This window comes from Glandiceps talaboti, chromosome 23 (genome assembly GCF_964340395.1).
Source record: "Glandiceps talaboti chromosome 23, keGlaTala1.1, whole genome shotgun sequence".
Lineage (NCBI taxonomy): Eukaryota > Metazoa > Hemichordata > Enteropneusta > Spengelidae > Glandiceps > Glandiceps talaboti.
In genome coordinates this window covers 8,147,621-8,162,202 of record NC_135571.1, presented here as the reverse complement: position 1 = coordinate 8,162,202, position 14,582 = coordinate 8,147,621, and the positions used below count along the sequence as shown (strand labels likewise).

General features: G+C 36.5%; 1 protein-coding gene across 1 annotated transcript; it reads left to right on the top strand.

The window, feature by feature from the left end:
- Window positions 1-495: 495 nt before the first annotated feature.
- LOC144452675 (gamma-aminobutyric acid type B receptor subunit 2-like) lies at window positions 496-13,996 on the top strand. Its single transcript, XM_078143819.1, has 16 exons — window positions 496-499; window positions 1,185-1,351; window positions 3,931-4,068; window positions 4,555-4,719; window positions 5,419-5,490; window positions 6,877-7,080; window positions 7,760-7,993; window positions 8,631-8,694; window positions 9,333-9,404; window positions 9,824-9,974; window positions 10,453-10,585; window positions 11,203-11,310; window positions 11,775-11,897; window positions 12,031-12,372; window positions 13,080-13,309; window positions 13,903-13,996. The coding sequence occupies exons 1-16, from the start codon at window positions 496-498 to the stop codon at window positions 13,994-13,996; spliced, it is 2,301 nt and encodes a 766-aa protein (XP_077999945.1).
- The last annotated feature ends 586 nt before the right edge of the window (window positions 13,997-14,582 follow it).

The window sequence follows — 14,582 nt, the reverse complement described above, 5'->3', positions numbered from 1 at the left end:
ACCTTCATTAATATTTAAATTTGATTGATTTTCTACTTGAAACTTATCTGATCTAGTTATGGTATTGAGAACTTAGTTTAAGTGTAATCTAGACTTCGTGATATAGGTATCACCGTTATTCAACAAGATAGCAAGTTATAAAACATGGAGGAAAATGCATAATTACACAAAAGAGTGATATCAGTAGTTTGGCTATGAATGCTAAACCACTCAGTTACATCTCCTTACGACCGAGAGGAAAATACTTTCTGCTTAGGACACCCTTTTTCTTTTCCTATCAAGTATTCTTGAGGCATACATAGGTACAGGTTAACCATATTGATGAAAACTGTGGTCTTTATGTTGGATTTTAATTTTTAAAACAACTGTATCACATTTTTAAGTACGAAAGAACATACACAAAGTCCGTGTCTGTAACGCAATAAACAGTAAACGATAACACAAAATGTGTTAGAAGTTTGTTATTGTACGTACAGGAAGTGATTTGAGAATAGTATGGGTAATCCCGAAGTCACATCTAAGAACCTACCAGTAACTTCCCCATGTATTAAAGCATCGCCATGCTGAGAGAGTGTGATTGCTTGTGTTTTACGAGTGTTTGCTGAATTTTACCGACTTTGTTAAAACTGCACTAGCTGAAACTGCAAGGTTTTTTAAAAAACGTTTTTCAAATATAATGACTTCCTCGTAAAATTATTCAACATGATATGTCTTGAATTCCCTGTGAGGAAACACATTTATGTAGTATTTTACAAAGTATCGTGCAATAATTCCAATCAAACTTGTTTGGATGCGCAGCCAAAATCAGCACCCACAATTTCAACTTATTATTATATTACTTAGAGATAAAATAGACTCCTAAATAACATGTTCACTGTCTGATCGATAGGACAATATCCCAGTTATGGCCTGTGCAGGTTTCACTGTCACTTCTCATTCTCTTACACACACGTGTTACATATTCTTATACTCTTACACTCACTTTTTACATTTTTTTTTTCTAGAATGTACTTGACATATGTTGTTTCACATTATTTTTTATGTGGAAATACAAAACTGCATCATTTAGTTCATTGAACATTTTAAACAGCAGAAAGACCCATTCAATATGAAGAAAATGTATACCCTTCGCACAAACGTTACTAACAGTTATTTACTACTATCATTGTGATAACTTTACACAGGTTCAGCCACTGACAACATTCCGCTATATATCGCTGGCTACTTCACAGTCGAGAAATCCTGGGCAGAGGGAGGGTACCCAGCTGCCATAATAGCTTTAGATCACGTGAACCAATACAAGGACATATTGCCTGGATATAAACTTGAAATGCTGATAAGTTATACACAGGTTAGTTGAATCAGATTGACTTGGTTTCCTACTCCGGTTACACGCCACAGTAAATACTACGTCCCTTCTTACCGCCCCCCTCCCTCTAGATCTCCCCCCCCTCTATTTTATCTTTACCTTGCACTCAATGTGTGTATCCCTGTTTATCTATCTGTCTGTCTGTCTGGTTCTCCTCTCGTATGTATGTATGTATGTCTCTTCATCTCTTCTTTTGTCTCTGTCCCCCTCACCTCTCACCTCTCTCTCTCTCTCTCTCTCTCTCTCTCTCTCTCTCTCTCTCTCTCTCTCTCTCTCTCTCTCTCTCTCTCTCTCTCTCTCTCTCTCTCTCTCTCTCTCTCTCTCTCTCTCTCTCTCTCTCTCTCTCTCTCTCTCTCTAATTGTTTAGAAAAATCCTTAACCGTATACATTCCTGTACAAAGGTCACATTACATGTCTACATTACTTGTCTCATTTGTGAGTTATCTTAAAAAATGTAGACATGTATACACACCTGTACACAAGTCTGTATAAATACCTTTATACGTCACCTATCACCAATCTCGCATTCTGATTGGTCGAGAGCCCTGTAGATACACAGACGTTGCTTGTTGTATCACGTGATCACTGCACGTCCCATTGTAAACAAATCTAGCAGACAACTAGAGATCGAGCTATAACCAGCATTTCCAATGCCAAATTTGTTGTCAACCGAACAAAATATCACCGTTGTATACATTGTAACATGTCTTTGAACTGTACTTTTCATGTCACAGGGAAATAGTCAAAAATTCCACTCACAATGGCGAAAGTCCAGTGACGGCGAACGCACGGTCGTCACGCGATCGTAAACATGAATTCCTAAATTTATGATGGATATGAAAATTACCACCACAGAGGGTGCAGTTTTTGCTTAACTAGAACAACAAAGCATACCACATTTATGTACATTTAATGGAATACAGTACGCAAAACAAAGACGCACTAATGTTTCAGCTGATGGTTATAAGTTTGAATATATCACTGAGTGATATGCAAATAGTAAACATTACGTCATACTACTGAGCAAACGCGCACTCTGATTGGATGATAAAGTTATGGCTGACATGTAAACAACCGCATTGCAGTTATCAGAGAGGTGCATAATACTCGGCTCAACTGTATAACGCGGAAGTGATTTTATTTTAAAATGAAACCGCATTTTAAGACATTCAAAAATGAATTCATAGTCGCAGGTGACGTATAAGTATGTTATTTGCCAAATACTGTTCCACATCTTGCTGCTCGAGGTAATTTTTCTGGTATAACGGCTCGCCTCCGGCTCTCCGTTATACGACAAAAATTACCTCTCGCAGCAAGATATGGAACAGTATTTGGCAAATAACATATACGTACACAAGTTACATGTCTGTGAATAGTCCTGACTCCTGAACAAATGTAGAGACCCTGTAACTGAACGTGTACACATATCCCTACATATACATCTGCGTACATCTTTCTCAGTCAAGTGATCCCAGCAATCTATACAGTCATAAATTGCGAACAGACCTGTTAGGCGTCTGCGAATACAGCTATACATAAAATATTAACAAATTTACAGACCTTGTAGCAGTACTTGTTTTACACATCTGTTATAGGCATGTCCAGTAACCTGTCCGTGGATTTCTAGCTGTGCAGTAAACGATCCTCCGGTAGTACCCAGTACAAGTCCAGAACGGTAGTGCACCATGGCCGAGTAGTGTTCCTTCCGGTCCGTACGCGTAATACTCGTATGATGTCATCACCATTTTTGTTTCGAATGTCTTTGAAAACTTAAAATGTATACTTATTCTTAAAGACTATAACTACACCGGCACAGTTCCATGCTAGAATTACTGTCCTAAATGATGAATTTTGGATGTGAATCGAGATGTAATCATTGTCAAAGCACAAGTACGCTGTACGTAGGTTGTACAAGATACGTCGGCCATGTTTGTAACCTACTTGAGCTCTGAATGTATTCGGTAATTCATAGACCAAATTCGTCACATAAAAAATAATTGTATATCCGACAGATTTTGACAAATGTTTATTCCACTCGTATAAATAAAAAGGAGATCAAAAATGTACTTCAAAAAAGAAGAAAATGGACTGTTTTTAGTTTATTTTCATGAATAACATGCAATAAAACAAGGCGAAACCAGCAACTCAAAACTAACCGATAGCAGGCTAGGTGAATGTATCAATCATGGCGAGTTCATACTTGTTTTACCTTGTCCAAGAACAACTATCGCTGCCTAAGCTGTGTAAACCATCCCCCCAACGTGTAACCCTCAAACTTCCTCCTGAATTTTAAAAGATAAATGTTTTGTATTGTTAATCTGAAGGATTTTCGTTAAACTTTTGTGTATTCTATTTTGCTTAAATGGATCATTCTCAAAATAGTAATTTAATTGATTTAAGGCCTGTTTGTCGTTGAAAAAGAATTCATTCTTCAATGTTAAGATCTGAAAATATGCTAACGATATGCAAATTAATATGCAAATAAGGACGTCACTTTATTTTTTTAAATCATGGAGAACCCTGAACTGTGTATGTATTATCATTTACCGTTATCTTTACAGGGTACTCCTGGCAGTGCAATGCGAGAGTTTATCCATCAATTGCAAATACCACCATACAAGATAATGGTGCTAGGACCATCTGGTGGTGGAGAAACTTTGGCCTTAGCTGAAACCACCAAGTATTGGAATCTGATACAGGTATAGGTAGTATACACACAACGATCCATAAATTAACAACTAGAAGGGCAGGACGTGCGGACAGACAGACAGACAGACAGACAGACAGACAGACAGACGTGTCATTTCTGCAGGTTGTTTGTATTCTTACAAAAGCATTACAATATGACCCCAAACAAAACGTAGCATCCTGGTGTAAGGAATGAAGATTTTCAATCAATAAATATGTACTTATAGAATTTCATTCATGACATATTTATATCTATTCATCTTGTTATCCCATGATGTGACCAACGGCAGCGTTATTTTCTGTTTGTTATATAAGTAATAAACATCGAAAGAGGCTGCGTAGCTCAAATACCATACATTGAAAGTTGTTATATTTTCAGTTATGGGGATTTATCTATGTGTTCAAAAACAATAATTATTCACTGTTTATATTGATAATAGGATAACCGACCCACACACTTGAATAAATATTCTTATTGGCTGTTTTGTTTTTCGTAGGTTGGCTTTTCGGCGGTTTCAACTGAACTTTCCAACAAGGAGAAATTTCCCCATTACTACCGTACTAGAATGCCAGAGTCGTCATTGAATCCATCTAGAATAGCATTGTTGGATTACTTCGGTTGGAGCAAAGTTGCTATATTACATACATCCGGGCTTTCCACGGTATGTGTTAAAAAGAAATCTGATTTAAAGTTACTTCATGACAATTGTACATACATACATACATACATACATACATACATACATACATACATACATACATACATACATACATACATACATACATACATTACTCATAAGTTTGTTTATGTGTTTGTAGGAAGCTCAAGAACTATTGGATTATATGGTTGAATCTACAAACATAACAGTGCTGACTATCGAAGGTTGGACGGGTTCCATAAAGGAAGAAATGCAGCGATTAAAGGTAGCTTGATAAATTCTATGATTTTGATGAAACGTTTTTTACTGATTAAGATAAACGTTATGGAATTCACAGATTTCCATCGCATTTACAAGTAATATCTTTATAGGAAAGAATGCATATGTGGCATCTCAACGTCAAATTTAATTTGTTTGATGTTTTTTTTTCGAAAAGGCATTTAAGGAAAGTCGTATTTTGAAACTGACCTTGAATGAAATGGCTTAGATGAGATTACATTTTGGTCATTGCGCCTTTTCCTTACCTTCATCGGTGCTTTACAATGTCCCCCGAGTGTGTACAAATTCCCGTAATGCTCTTTCCGAATGAAAACTAATTTTCTTATTTGTAAATGATCAAAATGATTTGCGATAGCAACATTCTTCGGCACTGTGAGATTTATAGATCTTTCTAAATGTGATTATATTCTTCATATCTTACAGGACGTAGGGGCCCGTATTATAATTACTTATGACTTCGCTAAGGACCACAGACACAGACAACTGTTCTGTGAGGTATGCTGTTTTTAGAATTCAAAGAATTCTCATGTGGCTGTTGATGTGTATGTTGTTATATTAGGTGACCGGTGCTAACGGTTGTGGTTTTGAGATTTGATTATGTTGCCATAGAGATGAGAAAGGGGACTGTAGTTATGATTTAAGCATTGTGCTGTCTGTTGAAACTATGAACACAATACGAATCAGCAAAAATGTCCATATTTGTATCTCAATAAATTGCAAACAATTGGAAAATAATGTTTTTTTAAAAAGCTTGCTATTGTTGGTACAAGAAGCAATTCGTAAAAACATTTATATTAATGCATGGAGACGCTGCAACATGTGAGAAAGTGACAAACATATGTTTACGTATTACTTTGCCTATGCAAATGATTTTAAATGTGTTGGGCAGACCTTTTCATGAACGTATTTCTGACAAAGTTTACCCTAATTGGTTATTTCGACAGATTTTTTCAGTCAACAGTTTTCTCATAATGGACGCTCCTTGACAACGTCAGGGGACTGTGACTTGAGTTTTGAGTACATATATATATTGAAGCTGTTTTGAAAGAAATATATGATGTGTACATCACGAAGAAAGCATATCCTTCAATCCTTTATTTCCCCTAGTTCGCAAAATTGCTTCTTAAGTGTCATTAAGGTCTTTCAAGTCATTTTTTTATGATGCTGCGCTAGAAAATGGGCTGAAAGTGGTATCAATGAAATGCTTTCAGGGTCTCGATCGATCAAAATGTCAGAATTTAATGAAATTTTCAAGAGTCATCAAAGATGAAATGGCGTCAATATCGACCTCGGTAACCGTGTAGCAGACAGATTATCATATGTCTTTCTGTCTATGGCTTGGACAATCGTCGCATGCGATGCGCAAGACAAGTTGTAAGCGTTCGAACATAATACAGGAGTTCTATTCTTTTCATTCTAAGTAAAAAAAACACATCTAAGTCAGTGATCCTGTGGTACCCGAAATACGAGTAATAACATACAAAGCCGTCACTAATATGACCTTTATTCTTGTAGACCTAGATTGCAAAGATTAGATTAATATACACCACGAAAAGTTCAATTTACCCACCTTTACCCTACCTGTGACCCACCTAACCACCATCTCTTTCCACGGGTAGTACGAGACGAAGTACCACGTTTGACTGTCTACAGCCACCAGGGGCAAGATCGCCGGGGTGGGGGGGGGGGATTAAGTCAAAGGTGGAACTTCGTCTCATACTCGCCACATTTACACATCCTCTGTTCAAGATTTACCCCGGTGGAAAAACATGGTCAAATATGACTTTTCGTATAGTGGTAATTCCCTAATATTTCGCTTCATTAAGCAGGAAAATACTTGTGACAAGTGTTATTCTTTTTTTCTATTGTGCTGCAATATAGGCATACAAGCAAAATATGTTTTCCCCGCGATATGTGTGGATCTTTACAAATGCGGGCAAGACTAAGGATTGGTGGAATGTCACCAAAGCAGCAGAGTCTGAAGAAATTACTTGCACAACGGAAGAAATACTCACGGCAGCAGAAGGATATATTGTGATGAATGCCACATTTGTCGGAGATGGCGAAACAACTACGTTTGGATATGTAAGTCTGTAGATATAACAAGAGATCAAGTCATGGTGTCAAGTCAGAGTTCATTTGTATATATGTATGAGTGTTTCCTACTCTTCATGTTCATAATTTTATATCAAATAGAAGGAGAAATATTTTCTGTTTTTTTAATTTTCTCATTTTTTTTAAAACATCAGTTGATCTATTTTTTTTATTGATATCCCTTTGAGAGAGCTACTTACACACAAGCAGCTTACAAAGCATTGGCAAACTCTTATAAATGATATAAAAAATTTCATCTCTTATTATTTGTTCTATGTCTCCTCTTTCCAAAATTCTAGCTTTATACACGGCAAACGTCGCCACCATCAAAATTAAATCAAATACATCAATTATTTTATATATTCTATACCCATGCATAATACGCTTCCACAGCAGCTGTACATTGATTCTATGCAATTTGTTGTCTATGTTTATACATTTTCTCCAGAAGCTCTCCACAACTATACATTCATAAAGGAGACCAGTCTCTATACATTAATTGATGTCGGTTTTGAAGGCTCTACGTGTATACGAAAACATGATAGCTTACACCATAGACCCTCCACCAACGGGTCTAAGCTTACTGTTTACGCTCTCTCTGTTCCCCTGCATGTATGTGGGTTGAGTATGTATATGAGCTCATCCAAAGGAGTTTCTTTTATACTATTAGAATCCAGACGAATTTGAAAGTGAGTACGTTAACGCGACTTCACATTTGGATCTTTTACCTGCTTATTTTGCCAACCTTGTATATGATGCTGTATGGTCCATAGCATTGGCTTTGAATACGACAGCTAACAGACTTCCCCCTGGAAAGCGATTAGAACACTTTACATATGAAAATAAATCAGTAATGGATGTCATCAACAATGCAATGAAGGAAACAAATTTTGTTGGTATGTCGGTAAGTAAAATAATTTCTTCAGAAAATAAACTTTTTCTCAAAATTCATTTGAACAGAGATAACTGTTTATTAATTGAAGGCTGTTTGTGCTAAAAGAGCCTCACGCTACTTTTTGTATGTGTCCACTTTTAACAATTTAACAATACTTCCATGAGAGTGTGATGAGAAGTAAATGAAGACAACTGATAATAAAGGTTGTTCATGCAAATGAGTAAAGCCCAACTGTTAGAATTGACAAATGTACCATATATGGACATGATGTATTAAACTGCCCCAAGAAACATTGGCTTGTTGTTGCACAGAATTCTGTGATTGATTAACAAAGACATGATGCTAATGATCGTGTGTGAGTGGCTTTGATTGACTTCGAAATTTCATCTCAGGATCACAATTTAGCTAGACGGGGGAATAGATTTGAAAGCACGCGCACGGATACCCTCTAGACTATTTCAGAAAAGACATCTGAAGGAGAGACTAGAGTGATTTGGGTGTAGAAGAAGTCAAGATGTAGTTAATTGAAATTAAGTTGTCATGTTTGTAAAATATGAGCAATTTATTTTTTGTTCCTGGAAAGTTTTACATAAAATTTGTGTGTAAGAATGACAAAATTTACTGATTTTTTAACATTTTGCTTTAGGGTCACGTGTCCTTCAATGAAAATGGTGATCGTGTTGGGAAAGCAATGATTTACCAATTTAAAGGTTTGTGAAAGCCATAATTTCTGATTTTTTACAACTTTAGAGATAAATTTGATATTACACGCTGATGCCGTGAAACTATCTCCCTATCAAATTTTGATTGTGTTAGACGTATCTAGGTATATTCATCTAGACTATCTAGGTTAGTGTTCACTGACTATTTCAAACAACCCCGCAGAAACTGCAATGTTAATTTTAGCAGTGGTAGACGATTTAAACTGGCTTTGAAGGCGCCGAAAAGCCTTCTCCTTATCACACGAGCAACTGACATACATTGATCAATACAAGAACAATGGCCGGTTAAATTCACACAACTCTTTTATCAGTTTATTTATGTCTGTGAAAGTTAGTCATTTTGTATAATGCCAATGGTACAAGCATGGCACGAACCTGCATCAGAGGCACCGAATGTTATTTTGTATTAGCGTATATCAGTTTGATAGTGCGATAAGTATGAGCCTTTCCGGCACCAACAAAACCAGTTTTAACCGTCCACCGCTGATAAAATAACGTTGTGATCAGCAGAATGTTTATACAATAGTTGCAAGGGTTGTAACATGAACGCCAAGAAACTGAAAATATTGCCTTCGGTGTTGACATTGTTGTTGCCATTCATTCTTTGCTTTTCATCCCTTTAATAGAAACGGAGTACGTCTATCGAGGTAATCGTGAACCTGAGGGGTTTTACTGGGACTCACCTATCAGCTGGAGAGGTAGGAAAATAGAAAATCAAAATTTACTTTAACACTTCCGTTTTAACCACTTAAATAACTGTTATTATTTAACCAGTTGATGCCATGTAGGTTGTATATCACTCATGTCTATCAGTCAATCTGTTTATATTATTCATCGACGGTCGTAAATAATTTGTATTCATTTCGGAGCTGTAACAGTAATAAGTAACGTATCATACCATACCATACCATGCCATACCATACCATACCATACCATACCATACCATATGATATCATACAGTATCATACCATACGTACAGCAGTGAACCCTTATGATTTAGAATCACTCACCCATGACATTGACAATGAATCAAAACGGAAACAAGTCTCCATAATAGATATATATTGTTATGTATATTAAAAGCTTCATTATGCTTCTATGTTGTTAATTCATACAGGGGGTGTCCAACCTAATGACCGAGTTCTTATCAGACAAGAAATCCTGGTCATATCAGATGCTTTGTTCTATACCGCATGTGGATTTGCATTTCTTGGACTTGTGTTCGTAATCTACCTTGCGGCCTTCACAGTCATAAACAGAGATAAACGGTAAACGCGGGATTTACTTTCATTTAGATGTAGTTCTTTAACAAAGTTAGTTGTGACTGTTCAACAACAGACTGATTAATTGACTGACTGAAAGACTGACTGACTGACTGACTGACTGACTGACTGACTGCCTGATTGATTGACTGACTGACTGACTGACTGACTGACTGCCTGACTGACTGACTGACTGACTGACTGACTGACTGACATTTGGACTAAGTGGCTGTTAGATTGGCAAACTCGTGTGCTCGATTAATGAATCCAGACGTTTAGAATCATTCTCATTTATCCCAATTTTCATCAACAAAACAGGTACACTCATTTTACTATCCAGCATTGTCTTCATTCAGTGGACACAACGGTATTATTAGTACTCGTATCCGACTCGTAGTGACATGGACCCCTATGTCAGCATATCTTCCTAACGGCTCAAATGCAAACAATGGGGTCTAATAATGTTCTTTCTCTCTCCTTTAAGGGTTATTCGTATGTCAAGTCCTAAACTTAATGCCGGTATTATTGTTGGAGCGGCCTTGACCTACTTCTCTATCGTTCTGTTTGGAATGGATGGAAAGGTCGAGGGAGCACACAATAATTCTCTACTTTGCCAGGTTAGATAAAATTCTGCAATAGATTCAACAATGTTACTTTCTATATAGAACTGTACAACACTTTGTTCACAAAATTATTAATGACACAAAATCTATTTTTACTTTTTCAACTCACTCGGAAGCACACAATCATGTAGTCGTAGCAAATGAGGCGCATAGTATTGATTTTCTCTATAGGCCCTAATACCATGTTTCGAATTATGCTGATTGGCACACTCGTGGTTCAAAAATCACTTAATAACGTTAGCCATCCGTAAACATGCTGTTTCAGCACTGCTCAAACTGACAAAATGCTGATTCGAAGATGGCCATGCATTCTAACATTTCACCTTTGATTACTACATGCACTCTTAGTTCAGTTGTTTTTTTCTGAATTTGCTGAAAAATCAACGTTACAGCGTAAAGATTGAAATAGAAGACCCTTACTTGAGTAAACGAAATAGAAAAACTCGCTATCAGAAATGACTGTGAGTGTAATGACACCAAAGTCCTGTAATAGTCTCTACTAACATGTTACAATGGTAGTTTTAGTTTTTGTTCATCTTAGTTTGTTGAACAATTTGCTTTGCACAGTAATCCAAATGTCAATAAATTCACTTTTCATGTTTCTGTTTCAGATTCGTGTATGGTTTCTATCTCTCGGCTTTGTAATAGGTTTTGGTGCTATGTTCAGCAAGACGTGGAGAATACATAAAATATTTACAAATAAGAAAGTTAAAAGTATTGTGAGTATTTCTTCACAGAAAAAAATGTCGATTTTGCGAATAATGTTCAAAACCGTAAAACAAAGATACGCAGGCAAACAAATAGACAGACAGACAGACAGACAGACAGACAGACAGACAGACAGACAGACAGACAGACAGACAGACAGACAGACAGACAGACATACAGACAGACAGACAGGCAGGCAGGCAGGCAGACAGACAGACAGACAGACAGACAGACATTGACAGAGATAGAGATAGACATGAAGGTATATGTGACAGACAAACATAGAGGCAGGGACATAAACAAACATGGACAGGGAAATGCGTATGTGTGTTGGGTGGGGGTGTTGTCAAGTGTACACACGGCGTGGTATACAGTGAGATTCAGTCTAGTGTTTACTTTACTGCATGCATACGATGTATGTATTGATGACTACTATAACTTATATCAATCAATGAAGTTTCTTATATATTTACAGCGAATAAAAGACGCCCATCTTTTTGGTATTGTATGGTTATTTACCTTAGTTGACATGCTAGTCTTGGTATTATGGGTCACTATAGACCCCTTACACATGGAAATGGTGGAACTGCCAAGTCGGGTAAGTTAATTCAAGTCAATTAAATCTTACATATAGGTTTTTTGCCGTTACAATGTTATAGAAAGTTCTGTCCTATATTTTATGATACATTTGACGTTCAACTGATGTATGATTGTCAATTAATATTTTCCAGGGTTCATCAGACGGACTCGTTGACATAAGCATAATACCAACAATAGAATTGTGTATCTCCAAGTACGAATCGTTATGGGTTGGTCTTATGTACGGCTACAAGGGCATCATACTGCTGTTGGGGTGTTTCCTAGCTTGGGAGACGAGGAACGTTCGTTATGCCCACCTCAACGATTCCCGCCAAATTGGAGTGGCTGTGTATAACATAATGGTGCTATGTATGGTTGGTGTTCCTACAGCATTTATTATACCGTTGGAAATGTTGGATATCCGATACGCGATAGTGGTCATGTCAGTCACCTTCTGTACCACAATAACCCTATGTATAGTCTTTGTGCCAAAGGTAAGGACAATTTTCTTTTTATGATAAGGCTACAGAATATAATAACACAAAAGTGTGGGAAGCAACTCAGCTCGTAGGATATTCAAATGAGGATAAACTAGAAATATATATGTATTTTTATATCCTTTAAAATCGCCGGGGGTTTTCTTGTAAATTGTAAGTTTTTTATGATCTTCAAAATAAAGATCGAAAAAATGTAGTTTGACATCCCTTGTACTTTGTAGACGTCAATTTGTTTTCTACAGCCCATTTCATGTAAATGTTTACTAGCTCTGTTTGTTGCAACCACGCAGAACCCAATATTACAGAAACTGTTATAATGTGCATGTGCATATGCTACCTTGATAGCAAGAGCAACAGTTTGTCTAAATGAAATGAACTAACATGCCACCATGGAAAAATGAAAATGCAGACATCAAAACATTTACTTCGACGCCTGCATGTCTGCATATAGTGGCAGTACGTTTTAATTGCTTATTACATTTTAGACAAAATGTAGCAAGAAATTGTAATCTTACAATTGTGAATGTGCATTCTTGTAACAAACAGAGCCAGTGAACACTTACATAAAATGGGCTGTACGGAATAGGTACAAAACTAGTATAGGACATTTATCAATTAAAATATTAAATTAATGTTTGACGTGAAAACGCCTTTGCCTCGGTACTTCTTCAAAAAAAAGAAAATCATAATATTTTCTACCATAGATAATGGATACAAAAAACTCAGTAGATCCATCAGGCGGAACTAGTTTGACCATGGAAACAAACTATGCCACCGAACAAGGGACCATTCAAATCAAGCATAGCAGTGGGTCTTGTGTGAGGGCTGAGGAAGAAGTCAAACGACTTAGAGAACTTTATAGGCAAGCACAGGACGAGATAACCGACATGCGGAGACAGGTACGATCATTTGATATTTTTAGAGGTATAGATTGGTAATCGAGCCCCTACTTTGGTGAACAAAGTCTGGCGTGAAAGTAAATATTGGTGTCATACAACGTTCTCTTTCAAGTTAGATTGCTTGGATTGCAAAGTGGTGAACTCATGCCATAAACCCTCAGTACTAAGTATAGCTACTGCCTCTTTCCGCTTTTATCGTTTACCCCTTAGATACATAACACCTTTATGAAATAGTTCAACACTTCCGATTACACCACATTGCAGGTTACTGCTCACTGGCTCTGTTTGGTACAACTACACAGACATCAACAAGAAAAATAAATGCTACACTCTAAATAACAACATTGAATGAATACAGTTTCTTGCTACAATGTATCTAAATGAAATGATATAATGTAACACCATGCAGACATCAAATGCAACTACAGGCACCAAAACATTGGCGCCCGCATGTCTGTGTCATGTTACAGCAAAAACAAGTTGTTATCATGTTATCTCAAAGTGTAGCAAAGGCAGTTTCTTATTGGTTTCTGCGTGGTTGTATCAAACAGAGATAGTAAACAGTATCTATAACGCGTTGTATGTCAATGGATTATGTTAAATTATACACTCTGTCATTATTTCATAGGATCACACTGACGCTTCATGCACTTGAAGAGAAAGGCCAACATGACACAACACCGTTGATGGAAATTCTTCATCCTTTTGGGACGTGCAGATAGCAAAGCAAGACAACATATCAAAATAAATGCGAAAGGACATCGTCAACAGAAATCATTCTAATAAATGTGTGTGCATACATACGTGCGTGCGTGCATGCGTGGGTGTTTGACATTACTTCAATAAGAAGATGAACTAACAAATCTTTCTATTTGGTAAATCGATTTACAAGTACATTCATGTACATCTGTCTTTATAAATCCTTCTTGACATTTTAAAATTTATAGACATTCATTTGACCAACGTGTATTTTATATCAGATAATATTTCACATTAATCACTGCTGTTATAACAATTTTAGGTTATATACGTCGCATATATATTATATATTATATATTATGTAGTATAATCATATTTATGTATTACACTTATTATTACCTTCCTACCTACACACACGTACGTACGTACATACATACATACATACACATACATACATACATATACATACATACATACATACATACATACATACATACATACATACATACATACATATATGTCTATAGCTCGCTGATAACACCTTGAAAAAGATTATTTATTCGAAACGTCGGATTTTACATCAATTTATACGGACTGACTTACAAGTTC